General features: G+C 39.8%; 2 protein-coding genes and 1 pseudogene across 4 annotated transcripts in view; 2 read left to right on the top strand and 1 right to left on the bottom strand.

Annotated features, from left to right (window-relative positions):
* Positions 1-23,487, top strand: part of LOC110058200 (uncharacterized) — a 100,987-nt gene that overhangs the window by 40,979 nt on the left and 36,521 nt on the right. The window lies entirely within an intron of this gene.
* LOC149104087 (uncharacterized) lies at positions 648-11,465 on the top strand. Of its 2 annotated transcripts, XM_089272730.1 has the most exons (6): positions 648-1,107; positions 1,241-1,545; positions 3,199-3,630; positions 6,698-6,742; positions 9,344-9,421; positions 10,104-11,465. In XM_089272730.1, the coding sequence occupies exons 2-6, from the start codon at positions 1,488-1,490 to the stop codon at positions 10,283-10,285; spliced, it is 795 nt and encodes a 264-aa protein (XP_089128856.1). In that variant the 5' UTR covers positions 648-1,107; positions 1,241-1,487; the 3' UTR covers positions 10,286-11,465. The 2 variants fall into 2 exon arrangements, with proteins under 2 accessions (XP_089128856.1, XP_089128855.1); XM_089272729.1 differs by having other exon boundaries at positions 648-1,545.
* On the bottom strand, positions 15,832-23,481 carry LOC149104086 (fibroblast growth factor receptor 1-like; annotated as a pseudogene). The gene is made up of 9 exons (XR_016201802.1): positions 23,148-23,481; positions 21,411-22,356; positions 20,789-20,929; positions 19,853-20,043; positions 18,664-18,786; positions 18,041-18,111; positions 17,669-17,709; positions 16,963-17,059; positions 15,832-16,317 (listed from the first exon to the last, which is right to left on the bottom strand). The product of XR_016201802.1 is annotated as a fibroblast growth factor receptor 1-like (transcript).

Below are 23,487 nucleotides of genomic sequence, written 5' to 3'. Positions count from 1 at the left end.
TCCTCCCTGCAATTGACCGCTGGCCGCCAGCAAACCACCAGCAGATAGGCCAGTGCCTCAGCGCCTAATGTCCTCAGCCTAGCCTTAATGGAGGCCTCCCCCTCCAGCTCCCTCCCCCCCCCCCCCCCTCCGCCACTCCCCCTCCTCTCCTGCTAGGTTTAGAGTCACTGGACTTCCTGCCTAGCTGGCATGTTCTTGCAAAATTGCTCAGATATATATGTTCAAGATCAGTCAATAACTTTATTAAGTAAATCACTTTATTAAAGCAAAGACCCTCTACAAATTGAGGACACTTAACCCTTTACCCCCTAAGGCAAACCGCAGTTTTTTCCCAAATCAGCAAATGAAGACACTCTGCCTGTGTACAATATGCCATTTGAAAGCCACTAATCAGCTTATTTAAGAATTGACGTCAGCAATTATGAAGGAGGTGGACATTTTGAGAGAGATTGCTTTAAAATGGGAAAATGAACGACTTCAAAAATGTATCAATCTTCTACTATATTAGGTATACCCCTGAACTATAGCTTATTTAGCAGCTCTTTAATTCGCTGTTCGCTATTCGCGACTATTCGCTCTTCAGGTTTTCCAGGCACCCGAAGCCCTAGCTCCCGGGAAAGCTTCATTGAAGACTTGCCTATATCCAAGTGTTTTTTTTTTTTTTTTTTTTTTTTAATGTAAAAAATACTTAACGCCCTCAAACCAGAGTTGGACACTACCCTAATTGCATTGTGGGTTAAAAGTTGAAGTAGGAGCATATCATCGATCTACCTCTGTTCGAAGTCAATACATTTTCATGAATTTTAACCGGGAAAAATCTAGATACAAAGAGCTCCGTGACCTGGAAATTTTCTCTTCTGTTCGTTATCGGGTCGTTAGCTGGTGACCTTTCCCCAGATCGTTTGATTTCCGATGGAAGTAGCTCATTCGCAATGGGTTCCAAGGGTCCTTTACAGGTTTACTCAAAGGAATCTACAGAATCATGAAACTTGAGTCGAGCATTTCGCAGCTCCGTGATTCTAACGTGGGTTTGGATATCCCTTGTCTACTGTACAAAGGAGCTTACGGTTGTGCAGAAAAGCTTTACCGTGTTGTTCAAACAACCAGGTAAGTATTTCTTTGTTTCGTTCTGGCGTACATGCATTGCCATCGGAAGTGACTCGAGGTGAGAAAAAAACATTTTCTAAATTCTTGTTCTCGTTCTCTACATGTTTATAATTTACTTGAAATAATTTCCCAGCGCCGAAACCATGGTGTCAAGCTAGTGATGGTGTTCGATGAATTAAACTGGAAGCCGAATATTCGTATTCACGAACGAAAGTTGAATATCGAAAGCCATATGCAGGAAAAGGAGAGAGAGAGACTGGGATCGAGGCGGCGAGGCTACGATCGAAGCTATAAGACGATCACGTGGTCGGACTCGCGAGGAACGGAAACGCTCGGAAACGTATAATATTCTGAACTCTGATGCGTTAGGAGTCTTCAAGATGCAGCTCTCCTGTTTTTTCACTGGCACACTTGCCATGGCGCTAACGATTTGTACAGGTAGGGCAATTGTTTTTGGGTAGCTACTGCGATCGAAATAATTAATTTTTACACTACGGGATTAAACTCGTGAACATGTCCGCGTGTTACAAGCGAGTGTGTACAAACTGTAGTCTTTGCATGTAGAATAGGAAAACCTTCCACACCACATGCATTTACATCGACCGAAAAAATGGTTTAAAACGTATGCATAGTTTCGATGTAACTTATCAAGTATTTTATTTACCTGAAAATTGTATCGTTTTCTGTGAGATCTCTATTCTGAACTAATCATACCTACAAGATTTTCAGGTGCAAACTTCATGTGTATTCAAATGACAGGTTATGTCATCTAGTGTACACCTTGGCTTGACTACAAGTAAATCATAAATTTTGAACATTTAACATTCAAGTTTAATGCAAAACAGTAAAAAAGACTATTGTTATATAGCTGGCATTTTCCCCGCTACAGTGTGCCCATTCATTGGTTAGTTCATGGTCACATGACATCTGACAATGAAACTGTTTCTCGCCAAATGCCATGAGCGGGTAACAGTGCGAAAACTATGCCGTCAAACGGGAAACAGTTCCCTCTTACCCGCGAAATATTGACCGCTGTTGCATGTCATTTGTCAATAAAGTGATTATTTGTTTTCCACCAGTTTGACCCATTTGTTTTGACTGGTCCCTTGGCGAACAGTGAATTATGTTTCCCTCCATACATGTGCAGGCACTTGCGGACTTGGAGGGCGGTGACCTTCTTGCCCGAAACATTTATGCAATGCCTGAATGCGTGAAAAATACCTTCACAATTCCAACAACTAATGAAACTGCTACAATTCCAAAAATAATTATATTCAAAGCTTGCATACTCACTCAATCAATCATACTCTATCAAGAGTCTTAATCCAAGGAAAATCTCAGTAAAACTTATTAAAAGAAAAAGTTCTGTAAAATATAACTGAATAGAAATTTTATTTACCAGTTTTGGAAATCACGCCAACATCGTTATTTTGGAATGTTTTCTCTTAAGTGTTGTTGCCCAAATCATAAGGCGTTTTGTCTGAATAATCACATAATTTTCAAAGCTGGGGGGTCTGCAGTCCCCCTTGCCCTCCCCCCCTCTCCTCCAGCTTGTACGCCTATGTTTCCTTCAAATCTCAATGTTTGAGACTCTCAGGAAACAAAATTCACTGTGCCCCTCGGGACCAGACATTAAGAGTTAAATATTTTACTGAACACATCTTCTCAGTCTGTACTGGAATATCCTCTTATTTCTCTTTGATTCATGACCCATGTGAAAAAAAACTTTGTCTCACAGTACAGACCTCAAAATCATTTGACTAAGAGTTACCTATGTAATTTTGTAAATGAGTTCCAGAAAATTGTATCAATTTCACTTGGAGGGGAAATTCCAAGGGAGTGGGGGATCACAATAATTTTTGATGTCTACGTGTTTACATGATATTAAAATGTATTAAGTTTATTAATTTCTCGAAAAAATTAAAAATCAGTGAAAATGTTCCGTCAACAATGTAAAGCATTAATCAATTTTTTTTTTAAGTCTTAAATTGTAGCTAAATTAATTAGCTTACAGCTTTTTTAAGTAACTGCAAGGTCCTTAAAGGAACCAACTGTAATTGTATTTAATACTTGCTGTTTTCTAACTTTCAGGTGAACTAATGGCAGAAGTTCTGTTGTTTCGAGGAAAGAAATTCACAGCCACAAACACCTTCACTTTACCAGGAGATAGACCGAACTGTAGTCAGGAGATTAAGATCTTTTCTAACCTGACCGGCAACTTGCCTCGACGGCTAGTGTCTTGTCCCGATTCAAAGTTATGGACAACTGATGTTAGTACTGGAATAACAAACTCTGAAACAAAGATGAACTACAGTTTAGAACATGTCTCCTTGAACTGTAGCCGCCAGATTATTTCTGGCTATAATCACCAGTCTGAGATTGAATGGCAGGCCAGTTTGCAAATTACTGCACTTATGGCTGATCCTGGACCACCATTTGATGAGATTCGTTTTGAAATAATATGTTCGTGTATGGACTGCAGTGGGCTCAAATTCAGGCAAGCTGAGGTGTATTTCGTAAAACGTAAGTTCTAAATATTACTGAAGAGTAGAAATCAAACAATTTATCAGCCAGTTTGGTTAACATTTGCTGCTAACTGCTACTGACAAAGATTGATATAAATTGTAGCAATGTATTAATATCTCATCTCAGGCTAGCAGGCTAATTATATATCAGTTATAATCCATCAAATATTTTGCTTGCATGCAATAATGATCTAAACGCACCACATGATCATGACTGCTTATGCCCCAGCTAAAGCTAAGAAATATCTGAGTGCTAATCCCCAGTTTTCATGTTCTGATAAATATTTGAAGGATAATAAAGACATTAGCCTCCATTTGACTTTAAAATATGCACCGATATTTGTCCTTGGAGATTATCTGTTCCTTGGAGATTATCTGTTCCTTAGAGCTCACATTTTTCCTTGAACTCCGCTCTCGGAAAACTGTTTGCTTCGCTGAACAGACAACATCTGTGGACAAATATCCAAACTTCTTTTCGTGCCAAATGGAGGTTATTGTTTACATATGTGTGCAAATTCCAGAGATCAGACTTTCATCATCAATAGGCAGTTTTTAAGGCTAATCTTAAGACTTATCTTTTTAAGCGCACGTTTGATTTGTAGTTTTTGCTTTTTATTTGTAGCCTAATTGTATTATATAGCGTATCTAATTCTTAGGATTTTAACTTTTAGGATTTAAGAATTTAGGTTTTTAAAGGATTAGGATTTTAATTTTAAAGTATTGTAAAGCGCCATGGACAATTAGTGGAAAATGGTGCGAAATAAATGTATATTTATTTATTTATTTATTTATTTAATATTTATTTATTTATATCACCATAGCCTGGCCACCTCATGCAATGCTATGAAAAACAATGCAGATTGACATGGGGCAGGGATTGGCAAGGGAAAACAGGCAAATGAGCCTATGGCCCATAGGATTGGAAAGTTATGGGCCATTTATAAAAAGTTTGGGTCATTAGGGTAAATAAATTGGCCATAAAAAAATTTGGCAAACAATATGTATTTCTTGATTACAGTTGTTTTATACTTTTTACTTGTACAGTCGCAGAATATGGGTAACCCGAAAACACTGACCCCCGGTCTGTGGACCCCCACTACGGACCGGGTGTGCGGACTGCCTGTAGGGGTAGTCCGTGGGCCGGTCCATTGGTAGTCCGCAGACCCGGTCTGTGGTGGGAGTCCGCGGACTGGGGGTCAGTGTTTTGGGGTTACCCCACAGAATATAGCTAATACAAATTATGTAACCTTTCATTGAGGTTAAACTATACATTCTGAACTGGAACTGATTAGACCTAACACACCGAGTCTGACATTAACATCACTCAGACAAGCTCAATTTTAGATTTTAAGGGTGACAAGTAAAGTTGCCTTGACAATTGAAGGCTTTTGTGCAAAAAGGGCATATATAGCTTTTTGGGTCGATTTTTGTTTTTTGCAGCATTGTGCTAATTTTTCGCAGACCGACTTGTTTTGACATGGAAAGCATCATTGCATAATTGTTTTTGTTGATTTGTGCTTTGTTTTCGAGAAATAACATATGCAAAAAACTCAGTTTTCCAGCAGCATCTTTTGCAGCAAATCTTTCGAGGGTGGATTTCAATGCAACGTAAACTTAAACAGTTACTTTTAGCAGCTTCAACAGCACATTTTTTTTAAAATCCTATTTAGGTGTTTTATTTTTGAAAGAAGTAGAGAAACAGACCAGAAAAAAAGTTCAACCGACCTTGTATCGAACCAGTGTCACAACAAAACAAACTTGAATCCGGCCCGTTCAGCTCCTTATTTGCTTGCGCTAATGAATCAACAGCAACAGATTAGTGTAATTATATGAATAATAAAACTTGTATCAGTTCGAACAACTAGCAGCAAATGCCAGGCTTCGGTGACTTTATCATTTAGCCAAACAAAAGGTTTCTTTTGTTTTTTGTTCAACAAATTAAATATCTCCAAAAGATGCTCTTGGAAAACTGAGTTTTTTGCATAGTATATTATGTTATTTCTCAAAAATCTGGGGACAAAAACAGAACAAATGCTTTTAAAACGTCGATTAAAGAGCAAAGGCATCGTGATTTCTTGCGTGTTTATTTAATCTGTCATTACAATGAAAATTTCACAAATCATGAAAATTATTTTCACAAAGTAGTGTATTTTTTACTAGCTGTTTCGCAGCTAGGGCGCATCGCAAGCCCGGTAGGTGCTTTCAGAATGTGTCATTTCATAGCTTTATGCGCCACATGCACATGGCACACAGCCTTTCCAATCCTTGTGGGGGGTAGATTGTTAGTTGCCACATCAGGGCTATAGCCAGAAAGAAATTAGGACTTAAGGCAATGTCCATGAAAAAGCTGTGACTGAGACAATGATGTCCATGGTTTAATTCTCTTTGTGGGTATTTAGGATCTTAATGATGTCTAATATGTAAACAACAAAAATGAAGAAAGGCTGAGGTTAAATTGCCTCCTCAACCGGTTTGCCTGTTACTACTGAGAGCTTAAAAACAAGCAAAAAGAGAAGGAATCTCATGTCTTGCTGCAGGATAACAGTCCCACGGGGAGACTCCCTTATAAAAAAAAGGGATGGGATTACTTGTTGGAAATTTTGAAAAGACCCCCTCAGAGATACCAAGATCCTGTTTTGCAGTCCTAAGAGGCCTAGGTATCATTTGTAAATCAACACATTTTCCTAACTTTGAGTGATAAAAATGATCATAATGCTTCTAATACCTTTTACTTGTACAGTTGATTATCAAAATTAATACCTCCTGTCATTTTTTTTTTTTTCTGGCTCAATGCCCTTAATTAAGGCAGCACAAAAGCTCCCGCTGTGCCCTTTTGATGCTGAACACCCTGAATTCCCTTCTCCCCTGGGGGTAACACCCACCCCACCCATCTAGAAATTTGCACATGACATCTCATGCGATCATGCAGTTAATTTTCACACTTTCCCCCTACCCACTGGAATTTCAAATAACCCTCTGTGAGATGGCTTATAGATATTGCTTGGAACCACTCATTCCAGAAGATTAAATACTCAGTACATATTTTGCCTTAAATTACTTGACAGAGGCTGAGTCAAACAAGACTTCACCAACTTGGAAACCTTCAACAGGTAATGACTTCTCATGTTTTAATCATTCAGTTTTTTATACAGTTTTTATTTCAGTTGTAATCCCTAATGCAATGAATCATACAGCACCTCCTTTACATTAGAATTTTTTATCAGCTGTAATTTACGTTCATTTGTTATTTTATTTACTCACCTCACTCACTCATTTCATTAGTTCAAACCAGTATCACTCACTCCGATCACCGTAAAAGAAATTCATTATCAAATTTCTAAACTCAAAAGTAGAAAAGCACCTGGTATGGACACTCTTCTAAATGAAATGATCAAACACAGACGGCATTATTTCATACCTTCTCTAGAAAGAATATTCAATGACATCATCAAAACTGGCACCTTCCCAACTGAATGGAACATAGGTGTCAAAAACCTAATATACAAAAAGGAAGGTGACAAGAAATACCCAGCCAATTACAGAGGAATCACTTTAAGCAGCTGCTTAGGAAAACTGTTCACAACAATTTTATTGAGCAACACAATATTTTAAATCCAGATCAGTTTGGGTTTAGACCTTAAGCACTAGAACCATGGATAGTTTATTTATTCTCTGCTAACTGCTCCATAAATAGTCACCAAAAAGCACAAAAAAAGCTTTATGTTGGTTTCAGTGATTATGAAAGAGCTTTTGATAGTGTACTATGGCAATGCAGAATGATCCATAAATTACACTGGTAAAATATGGAATTTGAGGAAAATTCCTGAATGTCATAAAGTCCAGGATGTGCTCGTCATAATATATAATAATATATAATATATAATGTATTTATACTGGTAACGGACAAAACAAGAACAAGGTAAATTTTAAATATGAGAATGAAAATTTACAAGTTGTAATGACAAACAAACATATTTAGGTATAGAAATGACATCATTTGGTTGTTGCACCTATGCAAGAGAAATTCTTAGCAAAAAAGCCAGCAATGGAATTTTTTTCAATGATAAATTGATCTTTTTCTATCATGGATACAACAGCAATTGCGATTAAGAGTTAACTTTTTTTAATGCCCTGGTTAAACCTGTGTTACATGAACTTTATGGATGCAAAATTTGGGAAACGGTTCTTGAGAACTATTATGAATCATACAAATTACACCTTTTGATAAAAGGAAAATTGAACAAGTTCATGTAAAGTTTTGTAAACAATCATTTAAAAATATTCCATGGTATACAAAAATATTGCTTGCAGAGCAGAGCTTGGGCAGTACCCTTTAAGCATTGACATAAAAGCATCAATCTTCAGCTACTGGCAAAGACTGAAGCATTCCTCTAACAACGTTTTTGTTATGTGAAGCATTTCAATATGCACTCAAAATATACACCTTTCTCCGAAATACAATGGAATGAAGAAATCAATAGAAAGTGTAAAATCAAAGAACCAGCAACCCAGCAACACATCAAGAATGCACAATTAATTGTAAAGAAATCCCTCAGAAATCAATATTTACAAAACTGGCCTGAAACCCAGAATACGTTATCAACAAGTTCAAGAGAGAAATTTACTCAAAAGGAAGTTAAAAATGATTATCAATTTGAAAACTACTTGACATTAATTACAAAGCAAGCACACAGAATTAGCCTGACAAGATTAGGATGTTATGCATTATGAATACAAACTGAAAATTATGAAATTAAAATAGAGGAGCATTAATCCCAGTAGAAGTGCAAACATATTTAGTATGGAAAGAAAATTGCATAGAACATGAACAGCATTTCTTGATGTATTATCAGGGTATACCACTTTAAGACGTGAGCTGCATGAATCACATATTTTAAAATAGTGTGGATACAGTACATATACTCGTTACACCAGTTTAAGTGATAACGAGAGGACCAAGTATTTACTGAGACAATAAAATTATCTCTAAAATAATAGGTAAATATATCCATTTACTATATGGCTTGTGTTTGTAGCAGATATAACGCATGCTCTGATTGGCCAATCATAGGACATTATTCTCTCGTATTGCTCATGGTCCCACTATGGGCCAGCAAAACTAAAGCAAAAAGCCATATAATAAACAACTTATTAACTTCGAACGAGAAAATCTCAAACCTTGGCCTTGCCATGTTGACCTCGCTATCGCTCGGTCAATATGGCATGGTCTCAGTTTGAGATTTTCCTGTAAAGACCTCACTCTGGGTTAATGAGTAGTTATTAATGCTTCAAATAAGAAAAGAGATTCTTAATTCACAAAATTAATGTAATTAGCACTATTAGCTTTCCAATTAATTGTATATGAATATGGTTAAGGTTATTTTGTATTGTTTTTTTATTAGTTAATGTTCAAACCTTTATTGTAACTAGACCAATACCAGTGGAGAGTAGAGCACAATAAAGATATACTATTACTATTATTACGATCACGATTACGATTATGATTACGATTGCGATTACTATTACTATTACTATAAATTATTACTATTACTCACTCACTCACTCATCCACCCACCCACCAGACCATGACTTAATTCATAAACAATTTAATAATTAATTTGTGCAAAAATGTGAGCCTATTAACATGGATAGTCGACTGTTCTGTTTGCTATCCCTTTTAAATAATGTTGATTCAACCTTATCAATTTCAGCTGGCACTACAGTTACAGACTTGTCGCTTAATTCTACTTTGCCAACACCTACACCTCCATCAACTGAGCATCATGATGGTAAGCTCATACTCACAGAAACTAGTAGATGTCTTCTAGCTAACAGAGAGTTGTAGGGATGAGGTCACATTATCTTAATTAATTAAGTACAGTCAATCTTTTACTATGTTTAATTTACCCAATCAGTTTTGTAATAACATTGGAAGTGCCTTGTGCTTCCATCTACGAATAAAGGAGAATGGTACAAGTTCAAGAGAAGAGGCACTGAGTGGCCTCATGGTTAGTGCAGTCTACTCTGGATTGAGCAGCCAGGTTCAGAGGTGGGAACAGTGTTGTGTTCTTGGACAAGACACCTAACTCTTGCAGTGCCTCCCTCCACCCAGGTGTATAAATGAGTGCTGGCAAATTTAATGTTGGGTGGGTAACCCGGGGATGGACTAGCATCCTGTCCTGATGGTCCCGGAGCTAGAAGAAATATTCCCAGTGACTTCATGCTGAAGAGACTGGGGGATAAGGACTGGGGCGATGGGCCAGTTGGCTCAATTATGCAGACTTTTAAACATTAGTTCAAGAGAAATGGAGGGGATAAAATCTCAGTGTTACAACCAGGATCACAGGGTTGTAGAAGGTAAACAGCTCAGATAAGAAACTATCAAGTCGTAGGTGTACGTGGTTTCCAATGAACATCAGCTGCAATTTGTAAAATTAATTGACTAATGATTGTATTATTATTGTCTTACAGCTGATCACAAAAATAACCTGGGCATGATCATTGGTATTCCAGTGGCTTCAGTACTGGTACTAGTAGTGGTATTCGCATTGGTTCGTTACCGGCACAAAATAAATAGAATTATCCAGATAAAGATAAACCGCTGTTTTGTCCGCCAGAATAATAACACTACTGCAGAGAGCATAGATATTTAACTATGCAGAGGCTTTTCGGAAACTTGATGATTTTCAACCAAGCTAAATTTCATACTCAGTTTTCTTTAGGTTGAGGAAAAGACCGTTCGCTGTTAACCAGTTAGAGACGTTATTGAGATCAAGGCTTAAGTTCAGCTGTAGTTGGTCAATGTTTGAAGCAGCAGTAAAAATAATGGTGTCGTCGGCATATAACATAACTGTAGACTATGCTTTTAAAGCCGTCATAATAAGTTTGTATTGTAATTAATATTAAAGATTTCGTAAAATAAAAACTAATAAACTGCGATCCTCACAGCTTTTGTTGTGTCATCACAATGTGACATTTGCTTCATATGGTAGCACATATCTAGCCTGCGAACGCAGTCGTATTTCCAGCTGTCGCTTGTCTCCGCCGAAAATAACGTCTGCGAACCCGAGCAAGGAAATGGTTTCTGTGACGCAATGACTTCTGTTTCTCCTTGGCCAGTCAGATTCCATGATAGAATGAAACTCGAGCGCTCCTCGCAGCGAATACCTCGCGCAGTAGTTCTGGGGCTACTTGAGCTAAACTGTGATTGGCTTAAAATCCCTACGTCACAGAAATCGTTTCCTGGCTCGGGTTCGCAGACGTTATTTTCGGCGGAGACAAGCGACAGCCGGAACTACGTCTGCGTTCGCAGACTAGCACATATCTGACCGTATACGCTTAAACATGCCCGCAGAAAGCTCAAAAACAGTCCTAGCGGCCAGATGTGTTCTGACCACCCCCTGGCTAGGAGATTGGCCATCACGTATGCACGTGGCATGTGCCTCCAGCAGGGTGCCATGTCAACACAGAACCCTCAAACAAGGTTCAATAACTGAGCAAAGTGCCCAGCAACACAGTCAATATCAAGGTTATTTGGCACGTTAAAGTCTAGATAAGTGAAGATGTCAGTAAGACACCCGCCCCTTCCCCCTGCTTTCGACAGCCCCCCCTCCTCCCTAGGTTTATGGCCGCTGGCTAGACCTGGACGGCCTGGGTTCGGGCTTCGTCCGAATCCAGGTGAAAACCCAGCAGGCAATTGTTTTTGCGAAATCGCTCAGATATATATGTACAAGATCAGTCAATAACTTTATTAAAGTGTGGAGCCTATCTAGCCGAGCGTAAAGACCCTCCACTAATTAAGGACACTTGAAAAAAAAAAAAAAAAACGAAAAATCTAGACATTCAGCAGTGTACTTCCAGTTTTCTGATTGTCTCACGACTCCCGGCTTGTAGCCGAGAACTGGAACCTCATCGAAAATGGACGGGCGATTCATTGTTTTTTTGCGACCTGTAATTTTACACTGAAAAGATTGATAAAAAGCATTAAGTCATTGAGTGTAAAAAACATTTTCCTCTACAAAGTATAGTACAAAAAAAGCATTAAAAGCAAACCAAACTTAATTAAACAAAAACTTCTAGACCCAAAAACCTACCCAAAGTGACTGGAACCTGATTTACGGCTCAAATTACTATTAGGACCCATTAAGCTTGTTACTTGGTATAACACTGGGTTCCAGCGGGGCAGGACTTGCAAACCAGGGGGCATTTTGTCACCGTATTTGTCCTTCGTTCAGCGACGTTATCGGTTATGAGCACAATGTCTTGCCAAGCTTTTAAAATTCTTGGTCAATTTGACTCCTTACGGGAATATGATGTCAGGGTGACGTTCCGCACCAGGAGGACTTCCAAATAAAAAGGGCGGGGTTGCTCCTCGGACCTTTTAGGGGTTAAAAAGGGTTTTGGTACCTCTTAGGGTGTTCAGCCCAACCTCGTTCCCAGGTTCCCAAGCCAGGGAAAAGACCCTGGGAACGAGGTTGGTGTTCAACCCTCAACATTTCCACAGTGGAAGCTTTTGCGGTACGTTTTAGGGTCTTGAGCCGGACAAAATATGACAGGAGATAGTGTGTTGTTTTAGAATGAGTACCTCTTACGGGTGAAAAAACTTCAAGCCACGCCCATAAAACAAGATCTTGATACCTCTTAGGGGTTCTCTTCAAAATTTCCGACGAGCATCTCGGCCCCGGCTTTGCTCGGATCTTCTTGTCAGATAGTCGTTCTTGGTTTGTCATAACTTTCTTGATACTGAGCGAAAACTATTATTAAGTTATTTTCTCTCGCTTGCTTTCTTCGCGTGTTCCACTCAACTTCCACAGAGAACAATGCTCCAACGATTTTGCCGTCCGCTTCGTTTAGGTCGAGCTGAATAGTTCGCATCATCTATAGGAGGGCTAGGTTAATGTTCGCAACAATGAATAACTAAAATAATTATTTATTCATATAAGATTGAATTTGGAAATACAGTTAACAATAAAGATTAGCGAAAAAACTGAGCAACGACGTTTCGGTGTCATCCTGGCACCATTTTCAAGTTAAAAAATATTTGTGCGAAAAGTAAACTAATTTATACCAATGGTAGAGGTGCGAAATTGAATAAATTAAGATTAAGATAGCTGTTCAATGTTCATGTTCATTCCAATGAGGTGTCAAACACTGGTAATGAGTTCAGTGTCTGTTCAAAGCCTAAACAAATACTTTTGCGCGAATGGAGTCTGACTGTGTGTTAAGGCTCGGTTTCTTCTTGCGAATCCACAACACTTCGTGGATCAAGCAATCGAACTTTCCCTGACATTTCTTTAGGATCTTAAAGTTGTTAGTCAGGTCACCAACTGTATCAACTCGGTGTTCATTTTGAAGGTGTTTTCCGATGGCGGTAAATCGGTGTTCCTCAATGCGCTTGTAAAGATAACGGCTAGTGTAACCGACGTATTCTGCATCACACAGATCACATATATAGTTATAAACAACGCACTGTTGATTGATCAAAGGTGGTTTTGGCTCTTGTACTTTGAGATCATCGCCAATTTTACGGCTTCTGAACACCGGCTGTAGTTTGTGATCAAGTTTATTACTCAAGTCCGAGAGATGTTTCTTTACTATGTCCGCTGATTTCTGGTCTTTAAAAGGCAGGACAATGCGGTAGATATTTTCTGTTGGAGGCGTCGATCTTGTGTCTGGTGACATCACTGAATTAACGAAACGGGTGATGGTGGAGTTCACAAGAGAATCTGAGTACTTGAGGTTAGAAAAGATCAGTTTAAGGCGTTCGCATTCTGTTGAGAATAGTTCCCATGTTGAGGACAAGCGGTAAGCACGGTTTAACATGGTTTTAACTAAAGATCTTTTATAGCGGTTGTCGACATGACTTTGGTGGTGTAAGAGGAGACCAGTGTTTGTGGGTTTACGGTAAACACTTGTTACCAGCTTGCAGCCCTTCTTGCATATTTCAATGCCGACAAATGGTAGCTTACCGTTAGATGCGATCTCCATGGTGAAGGATATGGATGTGATCTGTGTGATGCAGAATACGTCGGTTACACTAGCCGTTATCTTTACAAGCGCATTGAGGAACACCGATTTACCGCCATCGGAAAACACCTTCAAAATGAACACCGAGTTGATACAGTTGGTGACCTGACTAACAACTTTAAGATCCTAAAGAAATGCCAGGGAAAGTTCGATTGCTTGATCCACGAAGTGTTGTGGATTCGCAAGAAGAAACCGAGCCTTAACACACAGTCAGACTCCATTCGCGCAAAAGTATTTGTTTAGGCTTTGAACAGACACTGAACTCATTACCAGTGTTTGACACCTCATTGGAATGAACATGAACATTGAACAGCTATCTTAATCTTAATTTATTCAATTTCGCACCTCTACCATTGGTATAAATTAGTTTACTTTTCGCACAAATATTTTTTAACTTGAAAATGGTGCCGGGATGACACCGAAACGTCGTTGCTCAGTTTTTTCGCTAATCTTTATTGTTAATTATTTATTCACACTTGTTGGATATGAGGCGATTTTATTTTTATAGCAATGTGCATGGGCAGTGCGCAGAAAAAGAAATCCTCAATTTACTTTTACCGCAGGAGCATCTCAGGGGTGTCCGGGGATGCATCCCCCTTACATAGAAACGATGAGGGGACTCATCGTTCCTAATTTCGATGGTGTTTAGCCTGCGAACAGGTTCCCCGGCGAGGGCGAGAAAAAATTCGACGAGAGGAAGCGAGCGGGGCGGAACGGGGGAGGCTGTAGACAATCTCTTAATAGCGCTTCTCCTTGAGACCAGAATCTGGTATCATGATCCGACTGGTTTAATCGCTGATTGTGACAGCTTTGAGATGAATATTTGACAGATCTTAACAACGGCTTGTAAATTTGCATATGATTTTTGCCGTGATCGAGAAAGGTACCGTCTGCTTTGAGAAATTCTTTACAATATTTTTCAATTTTCAAAAAAAAAAAAAAAAAAAATCCTCAGGTAGCCTGTATAACAAGTGTTCCCGTACAGAGAGCTTTTCCGCATTCTGGCCGCGCGTAAATTGGAGCGAGAGCAAAAACTCGACGAAGCAAGGGGAACAAGAACTGCTGAAAGAGATAATCATGTATGGGGAGCCATGAAAAAAAAAAAAATCGAGCAAGTGCTTTGCACTGTATATCTAGCCCGTGTTTTACTTTTTTGAAAAAATCCTTGCATGTCACAGCTGAAAATTGTCGAACTCCCCGCCCCCCCCCAAAAAAAACAAAAACAAAAAAACAAAAAAACAAAATTCCATGGTCCGTCCCTTAATTGTAAAATACATTACAAGGCCAATGTCATCGTTAAACGTTTATTGTTGTGGCTTGGGCGTATGCTCTTGCCACTAGTTTATAGGTGTTATTGAACTCAGTACCTTAATAGTCAGCCTCCACTATTTTCGATGCTATCGAACTTATTGATATTGCACGGTGAAGCGAACTCTTATTACTTTACTGCAAGTTGTGTTCCTGAAAGTATGTTTAATGTTTTTACCTTTAGTAGTTTTATAGTGATTTCCTTCGTTTCGACATGCTTCGAATAAAAAACAATAGCCAAACGCTCGCATTTAAACAAAAACAAAGGTGCGGCTGACTGGGGTCCTTTGGGGCCCCTACTGGGGGCTTAAGACTGTCGTAATGATTTTGATTTTCAGTTTCATAGTCGGAGCAAACAGACGGGGAGACTAGCCGATAACCTTTAAAGAAAACGACACCAGTATTTACCGGACCTACCGGAAAAGTTTTATACTTAGCAGAAAACAGTTCTCTAATTATCTGGCAAATCGGCTAAACTTTTAACAAACGCTCCATCGTAATGGCATGACTAGCCTGAATTTTAACGCGTAGGGAGGTGATCAGATTGCTTCTTTATAATACACACTTTTTTCATAAGAACACTGTTTTTCCAGCCGAGGTTGAATGCCCTTATTTTTCTGCCGATTTTAGGCTGAAAATAATCTCGTGAACATTCTTAGATAATAACGTATGACATTTTTGTTTTTGAATATACTTGGTGTCTGCATGGTGTTAAAGTAATTTTGGAGCCAGTCTGCAGGCATTTAAGCCCGATATGACACACGTGACTTCTTGTAGAAATTAAATGTTACTAGCATCAAACAAATGGCTCTTGTTCTTGGGCCATCGTAGTTTAACGAGGAATAAAACACAAATAGCGGTGATAAACATATTAAACTTACGCATTTTAATAACTTGACGTTTCGTATGCTACGCAACATACATTTTCAAAAGTGGAATAAAGACCGTTACAATTTTTGAAAACTATATATGAAATGGCTATTGCTGTTTTTGTTGCTTTTTAGCTAGTTTTCCCGTTTAAAGAAAGGAATAATTTTATATAATTTTAATTGTATTTACAAGTTTTCAAGACACAAAATTATATTCTTTTCAAAATGTTAGCCTCGGCTTTGTTCTTAAAATACCTTTAAAATTAAGCGAATTTCAGCCTCGATATTGTTATAAAATATATTTTTACAAATGATAATCAATTCCACACGCTTCCGTTGAAGACCAGTCTAACAATGGGAAGCTAGGAGATCTTTTCCTGCTGTCAGTAGTCATAAGTAACAGTTTCTATGAATCCACGACTGAGCCAAATGTCGGTCGCTCTGATGGGTTCTCGTGCCAGCACTGCTTCATAAGATTATACCTACCGGAAAAAAAACACTACATTACAGCAAATCACGATATTGTTGAATATAACGCAGAAAGACACTTTTTCTTACTACATCTTTTCCAAGATGAAACCCCAAGAAAATGTTGTAGTAACGTGCGATGGACATACAAGATTCCCATCCCGGAAGAGTCGCTGCGCGCGAAGGAAACTGGACTTTTATGAGTTTCAGATCCAATCCAATAGAGTGAAAAGGACTTCTGGCCCCAGCAACAGCACTTTAACGAGGAGGATTGACATCAGAGGCCCCGTTCACACTACGCAAGAGGAATTGGAAAACGGTGGTTTCACTCTGAAAAAGCATCACCGATCATTTTAGATTTGTGTTTCACGAAAACTCAATCGTTTTCGAAAAGCTCCGTTTTCAAAATGTTTCCGTTCACACGAAAACGATCGAAAAGCCGGCATTTTCAAATTCCTCCGGTTTAAAGAGTATTTTCGAAAAGCCTTGTTTTGGTTATGTATTAGTGTGGACGGTAGGCCTAACCGTAGAAATAAAGCTGTTTTCAAATTCCTCCGATCCGGCGTAGTGTGGACGCTGCCAGAGAAATTCTTAGCAATCACAAGGTGGGATAAGTGAGAAACACTTCCGGTGAACCGGCGATAATTCATTATACATACAAGTCTGAGCTCATGGCCGGAGTCCTTGGTAGTCTGTGACCGCTTGCCACAAAGGTAACAACTTCTTCTCCGGTCATTCCATCGTAAGGATTTTCTCCTGGAAACGTTTCAAATCGCTTATTAAGGCATTGTCGACTCTGAAGATACAGAAGAAATGAGCTCAACAGGCTCATGCTAGGGGTATAGTTCAAGAACCGAAGACTACAGTTGTATAAACTACATTTAAATTCTGCTTCGTACAGCATCAAGTCTAGCTTTTGGACGTCCTTAACCGCTCAAAGTACAAAAAATTACAATAAAAATTTCCTTAGCTTGATCGTGAAAGCCAAGCTGTTATTAGCGGTTTTACGAGTAGGAAATTGATGCAGGTGTTTTAGTCTTGTCGGTTCCAAACTGTCGAATATTGTATTTCCTGACCACGGAACTTAGTCGTAGGCTTCGCCTAAGCATCCGGGGCTGGATTGTCTTTCTCAATAACAGTGAAACCCCGCCTTACGGCCACTCCGTTAATGCGACCAACTCATTTTTCTGGCCCTTTGGTGACCCGGGATTGACGGGGTTCCACTGTACCATAAACTGATTCCAACGGCTTTAATTCAGTTAAGCTAAGTCTTTTCTAGTGCGGGGGGCGGGGGAGGGAGGGAGGGGCTTATTCGAGAATGGGTGCTAGAAATGTTTTAAGAACCGCATACAAGAAATTACTCACCGCGAGTAAAAATCTTATACAGGACAATACCGTAACTCCACCTATGAAATGAAATGAAATAACCTTTTTCAAGCGTCAAAATGCTTTAGCATACATGCTAATTGATGACACAACACGGAGCGGTTTTCAATTGAGTGTTGTAAAACCAAAACCAAAGTTATCACTCTGGCTAATCACAAAGGACACAGACGATCCAATGAACCAATTAAAACTTTAAGAAAACACACGTAACTGACGCGAAACGTGAGAAAACGTGTGCGAACGAGTCACGATTGGTTTTGATTTCACTTCTGACTGGATAGAAAGGAGGCGCGAGTTTCTCAAGCCAATCGTGTAGCCTCGAAATGCCAACCTTGATCTCTTTCAACTTACACATCACTTTTTGTGGTATGGACTTGACTTGTTAATGACTCAACTGCCATCCACTTTACAGGCATCAGGCCCTTGAATTAATGACAATAACACCAAAAATAAACAAAATAAAAGATACAAATGGCTGGTGCAGATAAAACTCGAAAAACAGTGCCGCAAAAGTTCCCGTTGTGGAATGTTTGAGGCTGAACACCCTGAGAGGAACCAAAACTGATTTTTTAACCCCTAAAAGGTACGACGAACATCCCCGTCCATTTTATATGGGAGATCCCCCGGGCGTTGTTGAATACGTTAGGGCGACAGAGTCGCAAGCCGCGCAGAAGGACTTAACCTCTACAATAATGAAATTAGGAATCAATTGCGGTGAAACCAGACAGCAATACTCTCAATGATCAGCATGGTTAACGGAAGTTCCCACAGGCCCCATGTTTTGTTCCCTTTTGGATTCTCTTCTCCTTCGTCCGTTTCCCAGCCCTCGCTCGCTCACTCGTACTTCACATTCGCCAATTAGCTTTAGGGAATTTGCTGCCAACGTTCTGCACGTTCTGAGAAGTGAAATAATCTTGGGAACTTTGCCACAGTTAACAAAAGAAGATAAGCACTCACCACGCATGCGTACTTACGTTAGACCTTCTGACATAAATTTCATTTCGCCCCAGATCTCTCGCCATTCCAAAATCTGTGATTTTACATCGCAGGCCTTCACCAACTAACACGTTCCTCGCGGCCAGATCTCGGTGAATGAGCTGTAGGGAGTAAAACATTTGCCACTTTAGAAAAGAGAGGAAACAATCTGGGTGAGTCTTGTATGTTCCGCAGTGGCTTGTCAACACTGAAAACAGACTATGAGAAGCCATATTGTTCCCAGTAACTGGTCCACAAGCAACCGTGAGATGATACCCACCGCAGTTTTCGTCTTGTTTCGAACGCGACGAATTGAAAAGTATGTTATCTGGCGGTTCATTTTCAGTTCAATAAAACCCTTAATGTGGCCACTTCTTGCATAACCCAATCTTCTACCGCCTCAGATTGGCATGCAGTCACTGTTCCCTCCTGAGATGTGGCCAAATTAAATTTGCAAAAGTGCATTTAGCAGTTATTTATCTTTGTACGTATTTTTATCTTACCCCTGTAAATATTTATTATCATTATTAAACCTTTAAGTCCAACGTTATAGCTAGTCTGTTATACGGTTGTGAAACATGGCGTATGACTAAAAGAGATGCGACCAAGCTAGACGTATTTCTACATAAAAGTCTGAGAAGGCTTATGAAGATCTATTGGCCTATGAAAATATCAAATGAGGAGATTCGAAAGCGGGCCAACATCAGTACCATCAGTGAGCAAATCTTCCGGCGGCGCTGGAAGTTTATCGGCCACGTTCTCAGAATGGATCCAAATAAACATACCAAGACAGCATTAACATGGGCCCCAGAGGGAAGAAGAAGTCCTGGCAGACCGAAAGAGACTTAGCGGAGAACCGCAGAAAAAGAAAGAACAGCATTGGGTTTTGGCTCATGGAGCGAGGCAACAGTGGCTGCTCGTGACCGTGTGACATGGCGAAGGAGAATGTCTGGCCCTATACCCACATAGGGTTATGGTCGAAGAAGAAACAACGCTATATAAGAAGTAAATTATAAGAAATAAATTATAAATGTGCGTCTGTTAAACTTTGAGTATTGAAATAAATGCGTCACAAATATGAGAACAGTACATAAGCGAAAGAGAAATGGAAGAAACAGGGAGCAAAAAGGTATGAAAGCGATATTACTCATAACATTCGATAGCACAAATCTCTACACTACAACAGACCTTCTGAGCCGAGATGAATTCCATTCCCCGAGCGATATCAGATGCGAATTTGTAAAGTTGTTGTGTTGGTATTTTCTGTGGAACGTCCGCACCTCTTAAGTTGTAATAATCATCTGTTTCTCCTTTGCTTTTCTTTAAATATCCCAGAAGATCCCCGTGAGGAACAAACTCCAGGATGACCAGAGGCGGCCCTGTGGGTAAAGAACCATAAAGTCATCTGTTGCTTCAAACTGACGATCTAATAACAAAACAGACGCCTCTTTCCGTGCGGAGTGGTCAACTGAGCTTACAATTCAAAACTAGCGTCATCACCATCAATTTCCCTTTTTTAAAAGTACCCTGCGTAGCTGGTGGGATTGTTCGCGCTGGGGCAAATTTGGCGGCGGGAGAGCGTCTTGGCTGCGAGGATAATGGTACGTGAGGAACGGCTTGTGCAGCTCGATTTAACGGTTTTGTCACTCGCGCGAACAAGAGCACCGCCAGTCACCCAGGCTACTTCACTGGAATAGATTACAAAATAGCCCAAAGAAAATACGCGCTCTGATTGGTTGAGAATTTACATTTTGGTGATGAAAGTAAACAAGTTGTTTTCTTGTTTTCGTCGCGGTGTTTACTAACAGACATAGAAAACATGTTCTCCGTGTTTCTATTGGGTGATAGAAACACTAGTGAAAGTTTTGGAGAACTCGAAAAAGTCGTGGGAGCATTCGCCTGTCGACTCGTGTTGAGCATTTCTCGCTCTCCTAAACTTCCACTTGTGTTTGTATGACTCGATAGAAACGCGTACGGAACATGTTTTCTATTTTTTAAGTATTACCTAATTGTATGACCTCTCCTCAGATTTTAGCGACTTAAAATTTCTCTTTAAAAATGATGATTATGACTATTATTAACCATTACAACAGTTATAATAATTTCAATGGTTTACAAACTCACTAAATTCTTTTCTTCCTTTACATCGAATGACGTCTTTAGTAAAACAGCCCAGCAATTGAATCACGTTTGGATGAGGTTTAAGTTTCTTCAGCAAGTCCAGCTCAGACAAGAGATCCCTGAGATCTGATTTCGACGAATTTTCTGTAACAGATGCATCATAAGTGCGGCCATTAATATTACTACAGTAGAACACCGCCTTATAGCCACCTCGTTAATACGGCCACCGCGTTATATATAACAGCCACTTTATTCTGGCCCAAGCAAAAGCTCAGTTATTCATTTTCTTCTGCAAAGAATTTCTTAAAAAGGCCACCCCGTTAATACGGCTAGATTTTGTTGCCGGTTGGTGGTAAAGTGACCGCTATAACGAGGTGGCCGTAAAGGAGAGACCGTAAGGCTGCGTTCCACTATTCTAGGTGATATAAATATCTTTCCTTAATTTCTCTGGAAACCATGAAATAACTAATGAATAGTTATAAATAAACAGACATTGATTTGACAAAACTCATTACTTTAATTTTAAGTCAGTTAAAAGTTTATAACCGACTTAAATATATCTTAATATTTTATATGTCTCCGAGTTGATGCTATTTCTACAATAATTTAATGTTATTTTAGTTACCTTTTAACATTTTAACAGCTACAGCAGACCACTCTTTGTCACCCGCCACGTCAAACGCAGCGCCCTTCCACACTTGACCAAACGAACCACCGCCGATCCTTTCAAACAAGGATAACTGATCACGTGACACTTCCCAATTGGTGTTAGAGAGCACTGGCGTGTATGGTGACTTGATCCCGTCAGGACGTCGCAATGAGTTCTGGTAAGGAGTTTCATTCTGATATCCGTGTTCCTGTATGTGACGGGTTCTCGTTTTAGGAATGACGTGATTTGATTGGTTAGCAGAGTTGAGGCTTGCGCAGTGTTGAGCTACCTCTGTGGCATGTAAGGGATTTGATTCTGCCGGCGTATCTGAGAGTGTTCCAGTTAACGTCGAATGCTTGCATTGAAACAAGTTGCCGGTTTCTCTTCTTCTCAAACTTTTGACTCTTGGTTTAGGTTGAGGGCGCTTGGGGGGTTGGGTTTGAGCTTTTCCATGGCGCATGCCTGTGTTAATGGTTTCGCCTTGCATGTTATCAGGGTCCACTGGTTGAAGATAACCGTCCATTTCAGGTATCTGGATTTTCCTGCATTCTTGATTTACCTCTCGCACAACACCAAGTGCACTAACCTCTTCCGTTTCCGTGGCAATTTTCGTCTTTGCAGGATGCCTTCTTTCGTGGACGACAGGCTTGTGGATCTTTTGATTCTGTTGACTCCTTTTACCACTCCTGTGAGGAGCAAACGTCGAGAGTGCCTCGTGAGACCTACAGTCAGGAGTTGTTGCGTTCAGTTCAGATTGGGCTGCTGTTAATAAAAAGCATTCTCCTGTTCTTGATTGGTTGGAATCCCGTTGGGTGTTTCTCACTGATGCTGTCAGTTCTTGTAAAATCGACGGTGATTCTGGGATACTTAATTTAGATTCCACTAGTGTTAAGGATCCACTTTCATAGGCAGTACCTTGAATCTGCAAAAAATTACGACTCCAGTCATCGATAAGACGCTGACTGGTCTCAAAGAGGGCCACGTGCGACACGCTTTGCATTTTAACAGAGGCGTCAAAAAAGGCGCGAAACGAGTACAAATATCCCACGTTATAATCCATCAAATATTTTTGCCCGCACGCGATTGGTCTAGACGCGTCACGTGACTGAATATGCCCCAGCTTAAATTTGGGAATATCTGAGTGGCTTTTCCCCTTTGTGGCGAAAACATTTGAAGGATAATAAACACAATAGCCCCAGTTGACTTTACTGAAAATCTGCTACGATATTTGTTCTCGCACATCACCTGTTCCTCGATGCTCACAGTGAGCTGTGAGCTTCGAGGAACATATAAGGTCCAAGGACAAATATCCAAGCATATTGGTTATAAATCCCGCACGAGCTCCTACCACATCTAGTGACAAATGATTAACCAGAAAGGTTTCACTTTTAAATATTACCAATCTGTCAAGTGTTGAAGTAACTAAACAAGAGCGAATGAAAAGATCAGAGAGTTGATCTCCCATACAGGCCTTATTCCCAAGGTAGTCTCTTTCAAGTTATTTTAAGACATTGCATCCAGTTCCTCCGCGGAAAATGTTACCGCGCGCGTTGCGTGGATGTTTTCGTCGAAGATGCAAGTACGCGCAAAGCTTCTCGGGCTGTTCACGTGACCAAATTTCACGTCACAGGATTGGCTATTTCTGGACTCTCCTGGGATTTCTAAAGCTGTGGTGTTATCTAAAAAGAACTCTTGATTTGAAACTTGACTTACCGCCACAGAAACGACATCCTCTTTTGATGTGAAGGAATAAGTGTGAGGGGCAGAATACATAAATGGAGTTATCCTGTGATAACAAAACAAATTCCAACTCATAATTTGCTACTTAGCTTGTATCTGTTTATGTCTGATTATTTCAAGGGGTTGGCCGAGAATTCACACCAGAGCAAAGGTCAAAAACATCTGGCTTCTATGAAATGGCACCATATTAAAAAAAATTGCTCTGAGATACCTCTCTCTACCTCAAGCGATCAACTGCTGTTGCTTTATGTGTCAACTATTGGGTCTGATTTGCTAACATGGCTACAGACTCTCCTATTAAAGAGGGTTACCT

The sequence above is a fragment of the Orbicella faveolata genome, unplaced genomic scaffold (assembly GCF_042242905.1).
Source record: "Orbicella faveolata isolate gen_17 unplaced genomic scaffold, um_ofav_v1 contig_35, whole genome shotgun sequence".
NCBI classification, from domain to species: Eukaryota; Metazoa; Cnidaria; class Anthozoa; order Scleractinia; family Merulinidae; genus Orbicella; species Orbicella faveolata.
The sequence above is the reverse complement of the archived record's forward strand: the minus strand, read 5'-3'. Positions and strand labels throughout refer to the sequence as shown.

Coding starts and splice junctions, on each gene's coding strand:
- LOC149104087 (XM_089272730.1), top strand. CDS start 1,488: ATGCAGCTCTCCTGTTTTTTCACTGGCACACTTGCCATGGCGCTAACG. Junction 1,546..3,198: donor GGCGCTAACGATTTGTACAG/GTAGGGCAATTG, acceptor TCTAACTTTCAG/GTGAACTAATGGCAGAAGTT. Junction 9,422..10,103: donor ATCAACTGAGCATCATGATG/GTAAGCTCATAC, acceptor ATTGTCTTACAG/CTGATCACAAAAATAACCTG.